The sequence below is a fragment of the Ceratotherium simum genome, chromosome X, assembly GCF_057802395.1.
Source record: "Ceratotherium simum simum isolate JZ-2026a chromosome X, ASM5780239v1, whole genome shotgun sequence".
NCBI classification, from domain to species: domain Eukaryota; kingdom Metazoa; phylum Chordata; class Mammalia; order Perissodactyla; family Rhinocerotidae; genus Ceratotherium; species Ceratotherium simum.
Genome location: NC_141940.1, coordinates 95,396,165 through 95,419,766, shown reverse-complemented (window position 1 = coordinate 95,419,766; position 23,602 = coordinate 95,396,165). Strand labels below are relative to the sequence as shown.

At 36.3% G+C, this 23,602-nt stretch overlaps 1 protein-coding gene across 10 annotated transcripts in view; it reads right to left on the bottom strand.

Moving 5' to 3' along the window:
- The window catches only part of CASK (calcium/calmodulin dependent serine protein kinase), a 417,632-nt gene that overhangs the window by 75,175 nt on the left and 318,855 nt on the right, over positions 1 to 23,602 (bottom strand). For all 10 annotated transcript variants that reach the window (XM_087427616.1, XM_087427612.1, XM_087427614.1 and 7 more), the window contains 2 exons: positions 22,134 to 22,233; positions 8,943 to 9,064 (listed from right to left, as the gene is read on the bottom strand). In XM_087427616.1, the coding sequence (XP_087283742.1) occupies positions 8,943 to 9,064; positions 22,134 to 22,233 (222 nt within the window). The remainder of the gene's footprint in view (positions 1 to 8,942; positions 9,065 to 22,133; positions 22,234 to 23,602) is intronic.

Here is a 23,602-nt window from a genome sequence, read left to right as displayed (position 1 = left end):
AGATGTATAACATAGTAGCTAACTTGGAGCCCAGATTGAGCAATTGCCTGGGGATGGAACTAAGGCTGAATTCCCTACTATTGGACACGTTTATTTTGAGAATTTGGTTTTTCCTATTATATAATTGTCTAGCATAAAACATCGATATTGGAGAAACGGATAAACAAAATGTGGTATATACATACAATGGAGTATTTTTCAGCCCTTAAAAGGAAGGAAATTCTGACACGTTACAACATGGATGAACCTTGAGGATATTATGTTAGGTGAAATAAGCTAGTCACAAAAGAACAAATAAAATATAATTCAACTTATATGAGGTACCTACAGTAGTCAAATTTCATAGAGACAGAAAGTAGAATGGTGGCTGCCAGGGGCTGGGGAGAGAGGGAAATGGTGAGTTGCTGTTTAACAGCTACAGAATTTCAGTTGGGGAAGCTGAAAAAAGTTCTGGAGATGGATGGTGGTGATGGTTGCACAACGTGAATGTACTTAATGCCGCTGAACTGTACATTAAAAAATGGTTAAAATGGTAAATTTTATGTTGTATATATTTTACCACAGTAAAAAGACAAAAAGAAAGATATTATATCACTTAAAATCTGCCAAAAAGTTATGAACTTTGGGATATGACGCATATGTATTTGAAGGAGAAGAAATGAACTAAAGAATAAACTAAAACATATTGCTCTGAGGTGCCCCCCGCTTATTGAAAAGTAAAGAAAATTATGTAATTCATAACGTTTTTAAACAAAAAAGACAATTTGGACTTCTTTCACAAGGCACAACTACCTATTGGTTAATAAACAGTTCTTGAGAGAGAAAAAGAAATTTAGCATTTTTAAGTCAGTAAACGGTAAATTCTCAGCCATAAAGTTGAGATGAAGAAATCAGTGTAAAGACCCTGTGGAATCTACGGGATGACCCCTTCAGTGGGCTTTAGGCACTGCAGAGGGCAGGCAGCTTGGCTTTGCTGGATTGGTGTTAGGGCACAGAGACAACGCCAGGAGACATTGGAAACTGCTGTTGTAGTGGGAGCAATGGACTACAAATGACATTATGGGATCCACAGGGCAGTATAACCCATAGCACAAGGAAGGAACTTCCAATAGTGCTTTACCTTAAAATAATACAAAAACAGTAAAATAGATTTTTTTAAATAAAAAGGAAATATATTACTTCTCATTTTTTCACTTTTAAAAGCTTTATTGAAGTACCATTTATAAACTGTACAATGCGCCCATCGTAAGTGTATAGTTTGATGATTTTTAGTAAATTCATAGTTGTACAATCATCATCTCAATCCAGTTTTAGAACATTTCCTTCATCCCCAAAAGTTCCCTTGTGTTGTATCTAAGAACTCTTTGCCTAACCCAAGGTAATGAAGATTTACTCCTATATTTTCTTCTAAAAGTTTTATAGTTTTAAGCTTACAATGGATCTTTGATCCATCTTGTGGAAATTTTTGTGTGTGGTGTGAGGTAAGGGTCTAAGTTCATTTTATTGAATATGGATATCCAATTGCTCCAGCACCATGTTTAAAAAAAACACTATTCCTTCCCCATTGAATCACCTTGGCACCTTTGTTGAAAATCAATTGACCATGAATGTGGGGGTTTATTTCTAAACTCTATTCTGTTCCATTGATCTATATGTCTATCCTTACACCAATACCATACTATTTTCATTACTGCAGCTTTATAGTAAGCTTTGAAATTAGTTCTCCAACTTTTTTTTTTTAGATTTATTTTATTCAGATCTTCTTTACTTTCTTTCAGAAACATTTGTAGTTTTCAGTATCCAAATCCTATACTTTTTTGGTTCAATTCAGTAAGTATTTTATTCTTTTCGATGGTATAGTAAATATTCCTCTAATTTTATTTTCACATTATTCATTGCTTGTATATAGTACAGTTAATTTTTGTATGTTGATCTTGTATCCTGCAATCTTGCTAAACTTGCCTACTAGTTCTAGTAGATTTTCTGTAGATTCCTTAGGATTTTCTACATACAAGAATATATCTCTGTGAGAATATGGTTTTACTTCTTCCTTTCCAATCTGCATGCCTTGAGTTTCTTTTTCTTGCCTTACTGCACTGGCCAGAACCTCCAGTCCCATGTTGAATAGAAGTGGTAAGAGCAGATAACCTTTACTTTGTTTCTGGTTGTATTAGTTTTCTATTGCTGCTTAACAAATGACCAGATACTTAGTAGCTCTTTTTTTTTTGCTAAGTTTATTGATATCTACATTAAGAATAAAGAAAAACTACTTTGAAAATATTCAGGACATATGATATTTCTAGCTCTATTTACCTCAGGAATTTTGTTTCATGTGGTACTTTTCCACTGACACTAATACTTCAATACACTGATGGAAACATATGGGAGTTTTTGCCCATCTAGCTAGAAACAGTGGAATGAGAGACGCCCATACCCAAAGTGAGGAGAAGTGCACGTCAATCTCCAGATCCAGGAGGCAAGTAGCACAAGGGCCATCACCACTGGCCCAATACCCGGCTGGTTTCATATTTGCTGAAGCTCACTCTTAAGACTGGATGGGACCCTGAGAAGGTACTAGTAGCTCAGCTTTTGAAGGTCCTCAGATAAACCTTATTATTCTAGACATTTAAGTGCAAATTGACTGGACTACAAATTCATGGGAAACTTAGCTTTGGCATTTCCTGACTGGTAATCTATTTAAAGATCCAAACTTAAGAGTGTATCAACTTACTTCTCAGACCTCAAATTGCTCAGAAACACCAAATTATTGCAGAAGTTCCATTTTTTTTCCCTTTAGGAAACTTCTGAGTTCTAAAAATATGCTGTTCCCAAATATGACTACTAATTTAATATCATCTCAAAAAAGCAAAACAGTAAATCAAGAGTTGTAGTTTTCCAGTGTTAACTCTGGGTCAGATAGAAAAACTTTTTAACTCTCCCTAAACAGTAAAAAATGATAATAAAGATGTTAGTAATACAAAATATAGAGGATTCCAGACACCAATTTATTTATAAAGCAATATTTTAAAATATTACTTAATCTATTATAAAAATCTACTTATAAATTAATATAAAAACTGCTAAATTGTTACTGCAGTTAGTTTTTGCTTTGTTAATCTAATCATTGATTATGTTTTTAGAAAACATAATCTTAGGACTTCTCACAAAGATAATCTTAATTAGGTGGGGCATCACATTTACTACGGAAACAGCAGTCTGTAACAAATGCTAACAGCTGTTCAGAGGTATCACAGAGGGAGGGTGAATGTTTAAAACTTAGTTGTCAAACTTTGGCAGAGAGAGAGAAATGTGTCATTTAACAATGTTTTATAACACTGTTGACTTACAAAGTAAACATTTATTCTGCAATAGGAAAATTTCTACAAGAAATTGAGAAGACTATCACCACCAAATAACATTTACAAAATGCTTTTTATCTGGAAAAAACTTGATTTTTCAGTCCATCAAAAACACACCTATCATCTGACCATCTAATGTATCACATACAAATTCCAATCCAAAACTGATTCAAAATATCATTAAAGGACATAACTACACTTTAACACCAATTCCCAAGAAAGCCTAATTAATGAATTATGAAGTAACATTTCATTATTTTATATTAGATTTGTGTAATTTGCACTCACACCTGAAGAATCAATTCAGGACAAAACCAGTTTTCCATGCTGTACTGAGTTGAATACTGTGTCCTCAAAATTCACGTCTACCTGGAACCTCAGAATGTGACCTTAGGGCCGGCCCCGTGGCTTAGGGGTTAAGTGCACGCGCTCCACTGCTGGCGGCCCGGGTTCGGATCCCGGGCGCGCACCGACACACCGCTTCTCTGGCCATGCTGAGGCCGCGTCCCACATCCAGCAAATAGAAGGATGTGCAGCTATGACATACAACTATCTACTGGGGCTTTGGGGGAAAAAATAAATAAATAAAATTATAAAAAAAAAAAAAAAAAGAATGTGACCTTATCTGGAAATAGGGTCTTTGCAGATGTAATTAAGATGATTTCATATTGGATTAGAGTGGGCCCTAAATCCAATGACTGGTGTCCTTATAAGAAGGCCATGTGGAGGGGCCGGCCCGGTGGCGCAAGCGGTTAAATGCATGTGCTCCGTTGCGGCAGCCTGGGGTTCGCCGGTTCGGACCCCAGGCGCGCACTGCTGCACCGCTTGGCAAGCCATGCTGTGGTGGTGTCCCATATAAAGTGGAGGAAGATGGGCACGGATGTTAGCCCAGGACCAGTCTTCCTCAGCAAAAAAAAAAAAAAAAAAAAAAAGGAGGAGGATTGGCAGATGTTAGCACAGGGCTGATCTCCTCACACACACAAAAATAAATAAATAAAGAAGGCCATGTGGAGACACAGAGTCACACACATACAGAGGAGAATGCCACGTGAAGGCGGAGGCAGAGATTGGAGTGATGCATCTACAAGTCAAGGAATGCCAAGGATTGCAGGCAACTACCAGAAGCTGGAAGAAGCAAGGAAAGATTCTTCCCTGGAGACTTTGGAGGGAGCATGGCCCTGATGACACCTTGATTTAGGACTTTTAGCCTCCAGAACTGTGAGAGAATAATTTCTGTTATTTTAAGCCACCCAGTTTGTGGTACTTTGGTACAGCAGCCTTAGCAAACTAATATACATGCCAAATTGTATTTTGCTAAAATTGATCTATATATTTCATACACAGATCATCTCTGCACCAGGGCTTTTAATTTTTAAAAGTAGACATATTGGAACAAGCTGGACCAAGCACAGTTCTTCTTCAAGCCTCTTTATTTCTCCCCACAAAATGAGAAGCAGCATATGTGTGCCAGGCGGAACTGGTTGGGTAGCAAACATTTAGAGATTTCTGGATCTATTTCTAACTACAGATTAAACTAGATGTTCTTTACTAGAATTCAAATCAGAAAGCATTTCCCCCCTCAGTGGAACCACAATATTTCTCCTTTTGTTTTAATGTAAATTCTTTCAACATGACAGATGTTTTGTTTCCTGCAAACAAATTCTAATGTTTCTTTGAACTTGTTGCTATTTTAGGGGCATGACTAGAACAAATAAAGTACTAGATGATCTTTAGTCTTCTGTAGGAACTTAATCCTGTTTCTTTTTGTCAAATTAAAAATTATGGCCTCAAATTTAGCTATTTAGAGTGTTATTGAATTAACAGGAATTATTTAAATATAAGAAAGATATTTCATAAAACGGCTCAGTGGGATTAAGTAACAATCAATCCACGGTCCACAAAACTATGCCACCAGATGTCACTACTTGGAATCCTTGAAAAAGAACCAATGTTGATTCTGCAAAACAAAACAATCCAAATCCAAACATGGGGTATGGAACATTAGAAGGAAGAAAAATGAATCGTCAAAGTTTGAAAAGCTTCTTCTCAAGAGTTGGTCATACCATGTTCCTTTTTTTATGCATACCATATGTATTTAAATATTAAAAATTTTCTTTAATGGTTAGATTTCTCCATATGGCAGCCACTTGAATACTTCATTGATTACATTCTTGAAATGTAGCCTGTTAGTTCTGAAATAAGAGTTTTATGAACCATATTTATGGGCTTAGATCATGAGGCCACATTCTAGTGATGGCTTATGTCATTCAGGATGATTAAAGCTTTCATTGAAGGATGGCTCAGTTTGGATCTTCAGAACCAAATGCATCACAACACTGCCCAGGGACGGCCTTAGAGTCAGTTATTTCAGGAGAGTTTTGTGGTTCATGTGTAGCACTTGTCTGCAAAATTCCACAGACATGGCATCTTTTTACTGGATATAGCTCATTTTCAGTCCACCAGCTCCTTTTCAAATTGAGATACAATGACAGGGCAAATGCTGGTACTGCAGACACTTCTTTAAGTTTATAATTCATAAGAATTCAGAGGAACTTTAAGCATGTTTTTCCTCACTAAAATCTACGAGTCACTTCTGAAGTTGTGACAATGTCTACCCAAGAATGCAGCAGTTATTCAAAATAAATGTTTTCAGCGAGGTCTGAGAAGTTGAGCATTGGGCAATAAGTGGCGGCCTGGCTCAGTTCCAAAGTCCAGTCTGCGTCTGAATATCTATCCTTCCTTGCAGAAACAAGCAATGTTCTTGCATTTCCCCAGCATTCTCAAGCTTGGTGTGCTTAGATACCTCGTTATATTAGAAAGAAAAACACAACTTCAAAAACCAATTTGGGCTTCTCTTAGCCCTTAAAAGACAAAAAGTTGTTGATCTAAAGAAGGTGAGTAAATCTTAGCAATGATCTAACCACTGAAATAAACCAAACCTCCACGCTCTGCTGCAGCTTCTTTCAAATATCCCACACTTATTAGTTCTAGTAAAGGGTACGACTTCTGGGGGAAATTCACAACTGTGAAAACTTTCTGCATCATACGAAGCAATGATAGAGAACAATACATATTTAAATAGCCAATGAATAGAGGTCAAACTCTAATTCAAATAACACATAACAATAACGACAACGATGATGATGATGATGATGAAGGAGGAGGAGGAGGACACGGAGGAGGAGGAGGACGAGGACGGGGAGAAGAAGATGAAGATGAAAATGAAAATGGAATGCTAGGAGCTATCCACAAAATGGAATGAATTTCAAGGGCTTTTTGGTTCCCAAGGAAAGTTAACAGCTATTTAAAATAAACTTAATCTGAAATGTCCTCAAATTACTTAAGATAAATTACACTAAAGAGATGACCCATTTCCTTATCTTCCTGAGCACATTTTTTAGCTTTATTGAGGTATAACTGACGAATACAATTGTAATATATTTGAAGTGTACAATGTGATGATTTGACAAATGTATACATTGTGAAAGGATTCCCAAAATGAAGTTAATTAAAACATCCATCATCTCACATATTTATCTTTTTTTTTTGGTGAGAACACTTAAGTTCTACTCTCTCAGCAAATTTCAATTATGCAATACAGTAGTATCAACTCTAGTCTTCACATTATATATTAGATCCTCAGACCTTATTCACCTTATAAGTCAAAGTCTGTACCCTTTTACCAACCTCTCCCTGTTTCCCCCAACCCCCACCCCACGGCAACCACCATTCTACTCTGTTTCTATGAGTTTGCCGTTTTTTTTTTTTTTTTAAGATTCCACATATAAGTGATACTATGCACTATTTGTCTTTCTCTGTCCAGCTTATTTCACTTAGCACATTTTAAAACTATCTTTCCCAGCTCTCTTGCAGCTAGGTAGGCATGTAACTAGTACTTGCCAATGATACATGGGCAAAAGTGATATAGCCCACCTCTAACCTTGACCTGCAAAATTCTCCATTTTCTCTCATCTGCTGGCTGGGTGCAAAGGATGCAGTGGAAGATTCCAAAGCCCTGGGAGATGGCAGAACCACACAGTGGAAGAGGCCTGGATCCCTGAATGACTGTGTGGAAGAGACCCTTGCATCTACCTCCGTTAGACTGGGATGTGAGCAAGAAATAAACTTTTATTCTGTTAAGCCACTCAAATTTTAAATTGCATGCTATAGCAGTTCGTCATCCCTGATTAACACATACACTATATAAAAAAGCCAAATTAAATTTAAAAATTTGATAATTAATTTGAGGGCCGGCCCCGTGGCTTAGCAGTTAAGTGCACGCGCTCCGCTGCTGGCGGCCCGGGTTCGATCCTGGGCGCGCACCGATGCACCACTTCTCCGGCCATGCTGAGGCCGCGTCCCACATACAGCAACTAGAAGGATGTGAAGCTATGACCTACAACTATCTGCTGGGGCTTTGGGGGAAAAAATTAAAAAAAAAATAGATAATTAATTTGATTTGATCAAATTTATGGAAACAAGCAACTGCTAGATGCCTATGATTGCACTTAGTGTGAAGTTGAAATATAATGCAACACTCTTAGCTTAGCTTTTCCCAAGTCGGTTCTCATCAATTCGACAGGATTGTAAATAAAAGTTCTGTGCCCAAATTAGTTTGAGAAATGCTATTAGAGTTAATCAGGTTTCTTTGCTAGAGGACATCTCAGAGCTGTTAATATACTAACATCCACTGTGAATCTGTATAAATGGAATAAAGAATGTTGCATTTCCCAAATTTATTTAGTCAATAAATTTAAGATCTACTCCCCCGGCCCCCATGGTAATAGCCATCACTATCTCCCAGAGCAATGTTCTGTAGAACACACTCTGGGAAACTTTGCTTTAGTTTACTTTGCATCATATGGTGAATTAATCAGACTTCGCACCAAAAAATCCTAAGCAACCCAAAGCAAATATCATTCTTTTATTAAAGGACAGTTTTTCTTACAAAAAGACTAATATGTACTAACAAAGTTTTCACTGTTGAAGTTAACCAAGTTCTCTAAGAAAGGCATTTTATTTAAAATATGAGTGAAATGAAGGCAGATGTGAACTTTCAACTTCTGATTTTTCTTTATATCTCAATCTGCTGTCAATGGAACCTGTCATATTTAATGATGGAATATATTTTTGTGTTTTAAGGAGAAGACACTGAGTCTATGAAAACCAGCAATGGTAAATATGAAATGTGTGTGTGAAAACAGTCCATTGCACACTATCTTTTCTCTCTCCTATACTCATGCTTGAGGTCCAATGTTTTAAAACAATGTTTAAAGCAATAAAAAGTAATCACAGCTAAGATCAATGGATTCTTCTAATAGGAACACACGTATATACACACACATATACAAACATACATATATAATTTTTTTCACTGTGACTTGCTGGGCTATACTGCATTTGTACTATATATAATATATTTTATTTTTATGAATCTACAATGGATGATTTCCCACATTTCTCACAGACTTAAGGCAACCGAAAAAGGACTGTTATGATGGACATCTGGAATTCATGTAAAGTAAAAAGGTATGCTGAATATTCAACTTATCAAAAAAAATAAAAAGAAAAACAAAGACTTACATCTAGTAGTGTGTGAAGATGCTGATCCTGGAAAACACTGTGTAGAAAATCTAAGTCCTTTTCACTGCAGTCTGTAAGTGCGTGAATTTCTTCCAGGCTGTCCAGCACCTGTGAGACTGCTCCTAAGGGGAACAAACAGAAAAAAGAAACAGCCAGTACAGAAAGTCAATGTCCAACTTTCCTTTGTAGCTTAAATCTTACACTTCAGAACAATAGACTAACAGACAGAACTTCAAAGGTTCATGTCTTTACTGAAGGACAGACTTAAATGAGTTTCACATCACTTAAGGAATAGAGTATTTTCAGTGAGTTTATGTTCTTAATGTATTTGTGTGCTCCTTGTTTTCCAAAATAAATTGAAGCTTGTCTTACTTGAATTAAGGAAATTCATCAATTATAATTGAGCTACTAGAAGATCTGGGTGCAGCAAGTTAAATATCAGGAAGAGAGTGCAGGTTCCATGATCCCATGATGTTTTAAAATATTACAGAAATAATACAGGTGAGCCTTTCATACAGGTGCATTCCATCAAGAACTGAAGGTAAAGCCAGCTGTAGATCTGAGGGACAAACCTTCAACTGGGACTTCCTGCTGTGTAAAATAGGCTTCTTAGGATTTTTAAGGCTCACACTTAAGTCAACAAAAATCCCAATCCATTCTTTTTCCTTCCTTTACATACAAAGTCAAGGGAACCAAATCATTCTCAGTCTGATGGGCTCTTTTTATTCAGGAGACAAAGACAAAAGGTTAAGTATACTGACTGACACTTCCAAATACCATATTAAATATCAGGGCAAATCATTTTTACAGGGCAAAGCAAATGGTAATGTGGTCACTTTCTTTAAATTTCCTCTTATAACCAGGAATCCAGAGAGGTATCAGTAGGGAAAGATACATACTGAGTAGTAACAAAGTCACTTACACAGCCTTAAAGAAATGACTGGCCTATTTTACTTTGCAGACAATATGCACACAATACTCCAGAGAAAGAAAAGAACCCCGAGAGGCTAGGCTTCAGAACATTAGTGTACACAATGTTAGAGAAATTTTAACAATAAGTGCCTCATTGCACGTGTAAGTCTTGGATCAGCAGTTTTCAACCAGTAGCAATTTTGCCCGCCAGGGGGACATTTGGCAATGTCTGAAGACATTTTTGGTTGTCACAGCTGTGATGGAGGGGACAGGTTGTGCTATACTGTCATCTAATCGATGCTATTAAATATCTCACAATGTCCAAGACAGCTCCCCACAGGAAAGAATTATGCAGCCCAAAATGCTTATAGTACTGAGGCTGAGAAAACCTGCTTTAGATAACAATAAAAATCTTGAACCTTTCTGTTCTGGAACTCTATGCTGTTTCTAATTACTTCTGGTCTTGGATCTCATCCATTCGCAAGCACTGCTTGGTGAGAATGTAAATTAGTACCACTTTTCCAGAGAGCAATCTGGTAACATATATCAAAGAGCCTTAAAAATGTTCATGTACTTTCATTCAGTAATTCCATTTACAAAAACCTACCTTAAGGAGAAAAATAGGAAATGTAGAAAAAGATTTATGTATTAAGGATAATTAGAGAATGATTACATAAATTATAGAACATCCATATAATGGAATATATAAGCAAATGAAAATTGTTTTTGAAGAATTTTAAAGACAGAGAAATCCTCAGGATATAAAATTCAAAAAAGCAAAATGCAAAACCATATAAACTGTATATTCCCAATTATGACTGAAAAAAAATATATACAAACTCAGGAAAAAAACACAATGAAATACACCAAAAGGGTAACAGTAGTTATCTTTATTTTCCTATTTATACTTCATTCTGTTCTTGTCCATATGTTCCAAGTTTTCTACAACAGAAAAAAAAAAGTTGCTATATAAGCAACTGCTTTTTATAGTACTATTTAATTATGTTTAAGATTTGGGGCTTAAGCTACAAATCAAGTGGTTATCCACATTGAAATTACTGTGGCTTTTTTTAAATTTGATTTTTTATTACGAGATAATTGTAGATTCACATGCAGTTGTAAGAAATAATACAGAGAGATCTCATGTACCTTTCACCCAGTTTCCCCCAATTGCAAAACTGTCATACAACATCACAACCGGGATATTGACATTGATACAGTCAATCTACAGAATATTTCCATCACCACAAGGATCCTTCATGTTGCCCTTTTATAGCCACACTCATTTCCCTCCTACTCTACCGTCTCCTAATCTCTGGCAACTACTCATCTGTTCTCCATTTCTATAATTTTGTCATTTCAAGGATGCTATATAAATGAAACTATACAGTATAGTCTGGGATTGGCTTTTTTGACCCAGCATTATTCTATGGAGATTCATCCAGGTTGTTGTGTGTATCACTAGTTTAATCCTTTTTATTGCTGGGTAGTATTCCATGGCATGGATGTACTACAGTTTGACTATTCATCTGTTGAAGGGACTGTGGATACTTTTTGATTTTGAATAATTACACCTACCAGGCTATTGGTATTGTTTCACTGAAAACATTAAGTGGATATTAAGTGGGATAAAAAAGGTACAAGGCAGAAATCAGTCCTCATTTCTCCTGCTGTTCCTGAAAAGGTATTAACCTAATCCACTTCCTTCTACCTGCTCTTCTCAGGACTTTTATTTTGTGCTGAATAGGAAAAAAAACTCTGGAAATCAGGTCAAAGCCAGCTCTCTCGTCATCCCTTATTGAAAGCCTTGGAAAGTAAGAGATGATGTGAAGAAATTAGTCCCAAATGTCCCACTGAACCCCTGACCCCAGCACATCATCAACAGCAGAATTAAACGATAGCAGGTTTAGAAAGTTACTAAAGCCAGTTCTAAACTTCTGGACTTATGAAACTATAATAACAAAAATACTAATGAAATTTTCTTTTTGTATATTAAAAAAATTCAACAGACACCACAGAAACCCAATTATCATTTTCACTCAGTTATCTTAGTGGAATCTTATGTAGTTTTTATTGTCTCTATCCAGCATCACTTATGCTGATATATAATCTAGGTAGCAGTTTATTACCACTATAAGATTAAAATAAAACCTTGTATATAGCGAATAATGAGATGGCAAGTCTAACTACTGGGAAGCAATTTTGGCTATACCAGACCAGGGATGTATAATTTTTTGGTCTGTGAACTCCCAAAGCTCCTGTCCCACCAGCAGACTCTATGAGTTACCCTATGTGTGCACTTGTTCACTCTTCTTTTCTGTGCTGTGAGGTCCTTAAGGCACATCTATATTTGATTCATTTTATAAGATCCACAAAGCATGTACTGAATTAATTAAGTACTAAAGAAACATAATACAGTCATGTGTCACATAATGACGTTTTGGTCAATGATGGATCACACATATGATGGTGGTCCCATAAGAACATCACCATATAGCCTAGGTGTGTAGTAGGCTATACCATCTAAGTTTGTGTAAGTACTGTAGGAGAGGAAGAAATTTTCATCTACGCTTCTGGGTTCTTCTGGCTGGTCTAAGAATTAAACTGACATGAGACAGACTAACAGGAGAAAAAGAAACAAAAGTTTAATAACATGTAAACGTGGGAGAAACCCAGGAAAACCAAGTTAACTTGACAAAATGGCCAAAGCTTTCACTATAAATACCATCCTTGGCTAAAGACAAAAGAAGATGTTGGGTTGGGGGGGGAGTCAGGGACTTCAAAGGGAAGGAAGGCAATTCACAGGTAGGTGAAAAGGAGCAAACATTTGGAAAACAAGTGTTTGGCAACACAGAAACAAAAGAATACAGAGGGGAGCCCAACAAACGAGCTTTTCTAGGTTCCTCCCTGTCTACCACCTAGTCCATGTTATAGCTAAGGTGATAGCTTGCTTCCTGAGACAGGGTTTTTAATCTGAATCCTTTTAGGCAGTTAAGGGGGAGGTAACAAGAAAAACTTTCTGAGTCTTTCGTTTCTTAAAAATAATCAGCCTAAAATAATCCTCATGTTAAAGAGATACATTTTGGGGTGGCAAATTTTGTTCCCCTTCAGTACACTCTATGATGTTCCCACAATGGCGAAATTGCCTAACAACACATTTCTCAGAATGTATCCCCATCGTTACATACTGCATGACTGTAATAACAGCAGCTCCCGATTCTTAAGTGTTTATCATGTGCCAGGCACATCCTCAGAACATGCAGTAAGGTAGATATATTACCCGACCTTTCTAGATAGGGAACTAAGGTTCGAAGAGGTCAAGGCAGGTTACAGCTAGAAGTGGTGGAGCCAGGACTCAACCCTGGTGTGTCTGGCTCTGAAGTCTATGCTCTGCCTGACTTACTACATTAAGTGGTCGTACTAGGAAACGTAGGAGGAACCTTCAACAACAGCTATGTATGATTTACACATGGATATGGAGGTTAGAAAAGAACTCGAACACTATCGGGTCAGACAATAACCAAAATCTTTATTGAACATTCCTGCTTTATGCCAGGTGCTAGGCAGGGGCTTCAGAGAAAACAGGTATGATCCTTGGGCTCAAGGAAGGGGCTCTCAGGCTGGTGTGTGAAGTAGACATACTATACCCTGAAGTAAACAATATAGAAGACATAAAAACAAAGTGGCACAGAAATAGGCTGCCTAGAGAGGAGCTGGGATAGCCTTAGAGAGGAGGTAGATGAGCAGGAATTCAAGACCACCTAGGGTCTAATCTGCTTTGACAAACCCAGTGGATGTTTTGATGGAAAGCACAAAGGCATCTGCTAGCCTGTGTTTCCAGTAGGCAAGACCCACCAGGTCAACAGGTCTATTTAACCTCCTTAGACTGTCACCACTTTTGAACTGATTTAGTCTTATCTTGTACCCAATGAGTTAACTTTGTGGGTTTTCAATCACTAAAGGAAGCATTTCCATAGCTGTACTCAAATTGCCTATTTCAAGCTCTGAAAAGTGCCCCTAATTTTAAGTTTCTGTAATTAGGTGGGAAAATTACAGTTTTTATTCCATTTCCCCTTCATCTTTTCAAATTGAATAAACATATATTTTTAGTCTAACTTCAAAATCTTTCTTCACCCTTTATCATTTTAACACCTTCCATTGACACCTCTTCTAGTTCCATTACTTCTTTCTTTGGGCATGACCAGAAGAACCACAGAACACATTCTTCGTCTGACAGATGTGTATAATTTATATCTGCAGTTCAATACAAAGTCCATCAAAAAGTCCCGTAATTTTTCAATTCATTATAAAATATAAACGTACACAAAAATATTTCTGGGGTTTTTCCATTGCTTTTTGCTTTAAACACTGAGGCAGAAGTAATAATTAATACAACACAACACAACAATACACACACACATGCTCTTAAGCTGCTACTAGTATTTATTTTGTTGATCAATACTGACATATCCGAAAGAACGATTCACTTTTCTCAAAAAATGAAAAGGATGTTTTTTTCTATAAAACCTCTGAATAAACTTGTAACTGTCTTGAAAAAAAATCGATCAATAAATAGTACATGAGTTCACCTCAGAGGGTAATTTATTTACTGGTAGGACTGTAGGTATCCTATTCACTTTTGTATTCCTGACTGCACTTTGCAGAGTGCTTTGTACCAAAAGACACAATAAAATGTGTTCAGTTAAAATTATTTTTGCTGAGCAAATTCTGAAGAATATAAAGTATTATAACAAAATAACCATAGAAAACAGCTTACTTTACAGTGCTGTTTCCTTAAAGTCATAATGAAAATTATTTTAATACTCATATTTGTATAACAGTTTATAATTTCCGAAGTTCTTTTACAGTTATTATCTTATGTGATTCCACAATAACCCAGTCCTGTAGGCAAGTGTTTTTATATGTGAAAAATCAGAGGCTCAGCAGGGTTAAATGACCCCGGGGCCACAGCAGTGAGCAGAAGAGCAAGTCCTAGAACCCAGGTCTCTAACATCTAGTCCTTCCCCTACAGACCAGGCCCTCCTGAAACCATGTTTCACCCTCAGCAAGGCACCTGAATAATTTGCATTTGGTAATGAGATGAGATCCAATTTCTATTCTCTCTTTAATCTCAATTTTATTTACCATATAAGGTTTATTTTCTTAGGCCTTGGTCCAAACTTTCACAATGATAAATTTATTAGAAAGTAATCAAACTCTGCCTTCAGAATAGTATGTTACTTTAATTTTTGCATAATTAATTTGGTAATCAAGTTTGTATCTAAAAATTAGGTTGATAATTTTATACATCTTTGAACATTTCTACTTTTTCTAAGAATCTCACTAATACAAACAAGTTTCTCAAAAGTTTTCTGCTACGATTATGAAACAATAATCAAAAAAGCATAAATATGTCAACTGTTTAAAAATGTTTTCTGAGCCCATTTCTTTAGAGAGGAATACGCTTTTAAGGTCAATAAAAAGTTTTTGAGTCTAGAACAATTGCATTACAAGAGTGGAAAAAATCTCATAAAAAAGTTGACTGAGTAAAAATAACCTGAAAGGAGGACAGAAAAATAAATAGTAGAATGTTTAAACTAAAAAGTTCTCAGTGTCCAAGTAGCCCAAGTCTGTCTTAAAACCATTGCCTCCTTTTTTACTATGAGAAATTTCAAACCTATATAAAGTTGAAAGAATTGCACTCACTACCTAGATTCTACAGTTGTTAACAGTTTGCGATATTTGCTTTATCACACATCTATCCATCCATCAATTCATTTTATTTTTTATTCATTTCAAAATAAGTGGTAGAGTGATCAACACCAGCACACTTCACCCCTAAACACTTCAGCATAGATTTTAATACTCGTCTCTCTCTCTCAGGTAACACTTACATAGAGTGAAATCCACAAATCTTTGTACCATTCAATGAGTTTTGATAAATGTACACAATGCATATATCTGAAAACTGCATAGACCCATGTATGCAGTTATTTCAGCAACAAAGATTTGTATGTGTGTATTTAAAAAATTATATGTATAGCTATAAAACCCAATATCACTGAGCAAATTCAGCATCTGAATCTAGTCTACCCTCTCCTAAAGTTATCAACAACCTCTTTCCTATTATATCAGCAATCTCTGTTATATAACACTGAATCACTATGCACACATTCATATCACCCACTCAATCAAAGCCCTCCTTGCAAGCACAATAGTGTTTAAAAAAAATCTGCTTACTAAGGTATAATTTATTAAGTTAAAATTCACCAATTTAAGGATACAATTTCATCACTCCAAAAAAGTTCCCCTCTTGGCCCTTTGCAGTCAATCACTTCCTTATACCCCTACTCCCTGGACAATAGCTTTTATTTCCACTGTACAAAGCAAATTCTGGTTATCAATCAAGTTATAAGCAATAGTGAATCCTATAATGGAAACTGGATTTTGGACTTAAGCATTTGTGCTATATCCAATTCAAGTTACGAAAACTTATACATGGTGATAAATGTTTTAGATTCTTTATGTGTAGATTATAGTGCAGAAGCCTCAAAATTTATTAGTTAAAAGAAGCAAACTCTGCAAATGTATTCTGTCAGAGCACAGATGCTATAATTCTAATGCCATTATGCTTGTTAAAATAGTCTGTTTCTGAATAGCAACATCATTGGGCACAAATTTGTCAAAGTGCTTTAAATAACATTCTGCTGGTTGTTAAGTGCCCATTCATATAAATCTTTACAAATAAGGAAAAGCACTACTTAATACCTCCAAGATGCTTTCATTCCCAAATGACATGATAGGTCTGATTTAAAAAAAAACAAAAAAAGAGATGGGTGCTAAATCTGGAGAAACAAGAGTATGGTGGGCAGCCTCTAAGATGACCTCCAAGATTCCTTTTTCCTGGTATTCACATCCTTGTATAATCAATCCCTTTCCTGGAGTGTGGGCTAAACTTATTAACTTACTTGTAATGAACAGAATAGGGCAGAAGTGATAGGATGTCAGTTCTGAGATTAGGTCATAAAGACTGTGGCTTCTGCCTTGGGTGCTCTCTTACTTTTGCCCTCCCTCTTTGATCATCATGCTGGCGGAAGCAAGCTTCTATGTTATGAGCAGCTCTATGGAGAGGCCCAACAGCCAGTGAGGAACCGAAGCCTGCCAACAACCATGTGAGTGAGCTTGGAAGAGGATTCCCCCTGCAGTTGGGCTTTCAGATGAGATTGCTGCTCTGGACAACAGCTTGACTGCAATCTCAGGAGAGATCTTGAGCCAGAGGCACTCAGCTAAGCCAGACCCAGATTCCTGACCCATAGAAACTGTGAGATGATAAATGCTGCTTTGAGGTTATTCATTACACAGCAACAGATAACTAATATACTGTGAGATTTTTATATTAAATCAGCTGCAATTTGAGCTGCCAGTAACTGATGCAAGAAAATGTGACAATGAATTCAATTATTAGCATCCAGATTTTCTAATTTATCTTTGTCTCATATATTTCCCCCCCAGCAAGCACAACACTGAGGTAAAGGTTTATTCTATTGTTTTAATTGAAATTATTATTGAGATAATTGTAGATTCATATGCAGTTGTAAGAAATAATACAGAGATCCCTTGTATACTTTGCTCAGTTTCCCCACTGGTAACATTTTACAAGACTATAGTATAATATCACAACCAGAATACTGATTGATACAATCCACCCATCTTATTTAGATTGCTTTGGTTTTCCTTGTACTCATCTGTGTGTAATTTCCTACATATTTTTTTCTTGAATATTCTCACATACTCAAGTTACATCCCTTTGTAATTAAAACCTAGCCATTATATTATTGTTTATAAATATTCTTTCTGATGGTAAAAGTTGTCAAGAGACATAAATTCAGGAGTTTATTTCACAGCTCCACATTAATAAACTGAAAACAGAGTCAGTGACAGAGTAATAAAAACCGCTTATAGATTATGTAATTGTCAAAGGAAAATTCACTTACCCTGAAAGTTTTCTTGAAAACAAACTATAAAATAAAATGTTACCCTCTCCCCAGAATTAATGTATTTGTGCTCGAAATTCAGATGTGAAATAATATTAAGTGCAATTAAAATTTTAACACTGCCTCTTTTTCCCCTTATGAAAGAAGTGAGAAGTTAATATTATTTGTATAACAATGTCCCGGGAAATCAGTATATTCAAGTTTTTATTTTATGATCAGGCAGTGTTAAAATTCATAATTAAACATCTAAACACAAACAGCCAAGGAAAAAGTCAAGCTGATTACGAACCATGCAAAGCCAAACACTTTTGCATAAAAGATAAACCTTAGAGGAAAACAAAGGGATACCTACTTTCTGCTGCTAGAAGTCCTAGGAGGAAGGCAGCATATGGACAAACAACAAACAGTATGATTTTAGAGCAAGCAGGTTATCAAGCCACAGTTGGGCCCAGTAGATGAGCCACAAGAAACATGGTCCCCCAGCTGAGCCCAAAGTGAGCCCTTGTGTTCCATGAGCACAATCACTGGGACTGCTTAGGACTTCAGTCATCAACACACTGGGTTCTCATTCTGACTTCTCTGATTTGAAATATGAGAACAGAATATTTCCACTTTGGATTATTAAGTAGCAAAGCAACAATGCACTGTTTATCATAAAATTAAACTCAACAAATTCTAGTGAATGTATAATAAACTAATTTCAATAATCAATATAGAAAGAAATCTCTTATATAAAAATTGTTTTACAATGTAAACAGCATATCTAAAAATGTCAGAGTCTTCTTTAGGTGACAAATTGGGAAACTGATTTGTTTTAAATTCATTTTTAAATTGTAGTTTTAAAAAGAATTTTAGGGGGACGAAAATAGGATTGCCAGCTTTTAATTTTGTCAAGCAGTCATTAAAAAAATCTAACTACCTACCATTTATTATCATTTCATAGAAAGAATAAAAAAGGCATTATCTAAAGATGTCCATCTCAAGAAAGGGCAGTTGGTGACCTTACACTGTTCTCTCTCTAACCCCTCCTTCCCTGCCCCCTCATCCCCACCCTACTACAAGCGCACGCTCTATGAACATTTTTCTTTTTTCCATGGGCTTGGAAGAACTTCCAGGTAATGCTAAAAAGTGTTTTGTGTTTTATACTGTAAAACAAACTCATGCAAATTTAAAGAGAAAGACACTGGAAAGGATAATGTTGGGAACTTAAAATAAATGATGCAGAATTTAAGGATTAGAATTAAATAGAGAAGAATTTAGGCTTGAAAATTAATGAAATTATTTTAAAAAATGAAAATATAGATGTGTTAATTTATGAAGGGGTAAAGCTTTTATGTGAGTCCAGATAAAATATATAATAGGCTTTCTGCAACAAACCATACACCATTACTGTTGGTTGCAGAAAAGAAAATTTGTGGCAGAAAGCCATTTGATAAATAATGCTAATAATAATAGTATAATGCCTCCCTTTAAATGGCTTAGTATTAAAAATCAATTTTAGGAACATATGAATAATTCCTGATAGCCATGTGAAATTTAGGAAAATATTAGAATTTTCTTCAAAATTTTCCTTTGTCTTTGACTTCTGAGTGTATAAAAATTTTGTCTTCATTTAGGGCAGATAATCAGATATGTACATTGCGTAATAAGTATTCTATCTTTTATTTGTAGCAGCTAGACAGTGCCATTTAAAAATATTTTAGAGATAGACATTTAGCATGTCAAATGAGATATATACTGCTTACAAGAGCATTAAGATCTAGAAATTAAAAAAAAAGACAAAACAATAGAGTGCGACTGCAGGAAAGGGAAGCAAGAAGGAATGCTAAATTGTGAACAACTGGGCCAGCCCCCCAGTGTGGTGGTTAAGTGCGCACGCTCTGCTGCTGGCGGCCCGGGTTCAGATCCCGGGCATACACCGACACACCGCTTGTCAGGCCATGCTGTGGTGGTGTCCCATATAAAGTGGAGGAAGATGGGCACGGATGTTAGCTCAGAGCCAGTCTTCCTCAGCAAAAAGAGGAGGATTGGCATGGATGTTAGCTCAGGACTGATCTTCCTCACATACACACACTAAATAAATAAATAAATAAATATTTAAATTGTGAACAACTAATTTGAGGGCTTGCAGGCTAACTGCAAGACAGTGTAAGCAATTTCTTTTTTGTTTACAAAGCAAGTACTATAATCAGAAACTTTTTCAACCATATCATTTAGAGATTGTACTGAAAAACAGAAAATATTGGGCAATAAAAACGTACTTAATAGAAAATAAGCATGTCTATAACTACAGACAATTCCTTTCCCTAAAAGAAAAATCCAACTCTTCACAGAAAGGAACATTTAAGACTAAACAGAGGTAGATATTAAGGGGCAACATTAACGATTAGGTCTGTGAAGCTGTTGCAAGGACCATCCTGCTCTCTAGGCCTATTTCTAAACATGAAAATGGTATTAGAGATCTTGACCTAAAATCTCTAAATATATCCCAAGTATCCCAAGTATATCATGAAGTCACAGTACAACATAAAACCATTACTGGATCCACTCCCCCTAGCGAGAGTCAACTGTAATCTGAGCGTGAGGAGAGAAGAAAGAAGTTCAAGCTAACAAACAATAACAAAAAGCTACCGATGGAGGGAACAAAATGGACTGGAAGAAAAAACACAGACACGAAACAACAGGTAGCACTGAGGAACATACCTATAAACATACTATGGCCTTGCCTTTCATGTGGTAAGCGCTCTGGATTATTACCGAGTCAGCATAAGAGGAAAAAAGCAAGGCCTTCTTCTTAGAGAGTCTCTTCTCTAAGATTCTCATTTCTGAATGTTTTTGGAAATCACCTTCACTCAAAAGAGGAAGATTCACATCCCAATTGGTAAAGGTCAAAACAAGGAACAATATAACTGCTGGAACGGGAAACTTGATCCTGTTATTTTGCACAAGGTATAAGCATATACCAATCGGTAAGAAACTGTGTGTGTGTGTTTGTGTACGTGAGCATGTATGTGCACATATGTGTATAACAGAGGAAGGAAGAAGCATAAAGGGCTGGCCCCGTGGCTTAGCGGTTAAGTGCGCGCGCTCCGCTGCTGGCGGCCCGGGTTCGGATCCTGGGTGCGCACTGCCGCACCGCTTCTCCGGCCATGCTGAGGCCGCATCCCACATACAGCAACTAGAAGGATGTGCAACTGTGATATGCAACTATCTACTGGGACTTTGGGGAGAAAAAAAGAAAAGAAGCATAAATACTGACAAACGCTCATGGTTCCAACATAAAAGAAGTAATAGCACATCCATTTTTCCTATATTACTAACTGTGAATGATAAACAACTCATGCTTTAGGAAGGACCCTGAGCCTTGATTCCAATGATAATACACGAATATTGAATGAGCCAGTCCAAGAGTACAAAATTCAGATCACCAGCGCAAAACAAAGTCAACCATGTGACAAATAGTGAGTGACTCTAAAGAAAGAAGGAAGAAAAGCTGAGGCCAGTGGACATATGATGCATAAGTATACAAAAAAATACATGAATGAAAATTAAAAACTATTATAACACACACATACATACATTTACATATACATATAAATGGATCCTATGGATTTTTAGTAAATAATCTTTGAGAATACCTCACTGGTAAGATGGAAATCTGAGCACTTTATAAAATAATTTTGTGAACACTAGTGGGTTTTTTCAGGAGTACCTATATACATTTAATCAAAATAGCTAACTCTTCTTCTATGTTCTTCTCCCTTGAGTGCTTATACATGTGTTAGAGACTTCACAAAAAGAGAACTTAATTGTTTTAAGAGATAACTCACAAGACAGCTTTACATTGAAAGATTCAATTAAAAGCAGTGTTGTCTCCAAGTCTGATCTGCTACAGCTAACGTGGGGAAAATCTCACATCAGAAGTTTTTGTTGAGGTAGAAGGTAATCAGGAAGATCCAAAAAGACTGACTACAACATTAGATTGGATGAAGTGCAATCTTGGGTCTGGAGTAGGGAAAGGGGAAGAAGTATTTTTGAGGTAAAAAAAAAAAAAAAAAAAAACTGCAACGTTGGTTTTGGAGCAGTAGGGGAAAGCAACTCTGGTATTAAAATTAAAAGGAACCAGACACACGTGGATGGGATTTGGTTTGCTGACAAACTTCCTTAGAATCTCTTGGAGGATCTGACTAAGATTCATAGAGAAAGTTTATTCATAATGGAAGAGAAAGGATGTAGACACCAAATGATTCACACTGGTGAATGAATGAATGAATGATCCAATTACCTGAGGAGGTAGGGTCTTCAGAGAAATCTGGCAACTCTTCAGGGGGATCCCCATAGAATGAGTTAAATTTGTGACTCGACACAGCTGCTAGTACTGCACCCTAAAGCAAAGAGATGAAAAAATATATTAAAACAAATACATAAATATAATAAAGTTAACTGACAAATGGTTACTTAAGGATTATTCAGAAAGTCAAATATATAGGAGATGATAGCTAGAAGAGAGATAGCTTTTAAGTAATTTTGGATTCCTTTAAATAAATCACATGTGCATATACCAGAATAACACTGTTGGGGATCGCAAAAGTATATGAAACCATTTACGTCTTCAACTTAAACATGTACCACACAATGGGATATTCGGCAGTCACTATAAAATGATGCTGCAGGAGGACGTTTAATGAAACGGGAAGATGCTTATGATGAATTACATTAAAAAGGTTTTAAAATAATCTATCATATGATATCATTTTTGAAAAAAAAAAGGTTAATATAGATATAAAAGACTGAACATATACCAAAATGTTAATAGTATTAATTATCTCTGGAAAGTAGAAATATAAGTCATTTTTCTTTTTTTAATCTTTTTTTCCTCTTTCTTTTTGTTGTTAACAATGACTATGTGCTACTCTTGTACTGTAATTCTCAATCAGGCCACACAGCAGAATCAACTACACATGACTTTTTTTTTTTTTTGGCAGGGAAAGATTCACCCCGAGCTAACATCTGTTGCTCATCTTCCTCTCTCTCTCTTTTTTTTTCCTCCCCAAAGCCCCCGTACATGGTTGTATATCATAGTTGTAAGTCGTTCTAGTTCTTCTATGTGAGCTGCTGCCACAGCATGGCAACTGACAGATGGGTGGTGTGGTTCCGTGACTGGGAAGTGAACCCGGGCCGCCGAAGCGATGAGTGCCAAACTTTAACCACTAGGTCATCAGGGCTGGCTCTACGCGTGACTCTTAAACCACATGCATAGCCTCTCCTGAGTCCTAGTTGAGAATCACTGTCATACTGAGTGCATGATATCCCTTAAGACTATTGGGTGGAAAAAGGTCGGGAGTTGTTGTTTCAGTAACAAGAAGAATGATAAAAGTTATTTTGTAAAAGTGTTCAATTCTGTGAGTATTAGGTATAGGTCAGAATATGTGGGTGTGTTCTGTGGCTCTGCCACTTTCCGGCTACATGATGCTAGTTGAGCTAGTCATTTAACCTCCTGAGGTTTTCTCAAGTTGAGTTAATCATTTAACCTTTTGAGGTTTTCTCATCTGTAAGTGAGGATATTAAAATCGACATAACTTACAAGACTGTCAAAAGTCATATATGTATATAAAAGTGCTTTGCCAACTGTAAAGCATTTTGTAAATGCAAATCATTACCAACTCTACTAATATATAGCTAGAACATGAGCACAGTTTTTTGTTGGTCTAGGTAGAATTGCTCATTTAGGTAGTCTAAGTATCAAATCACTTC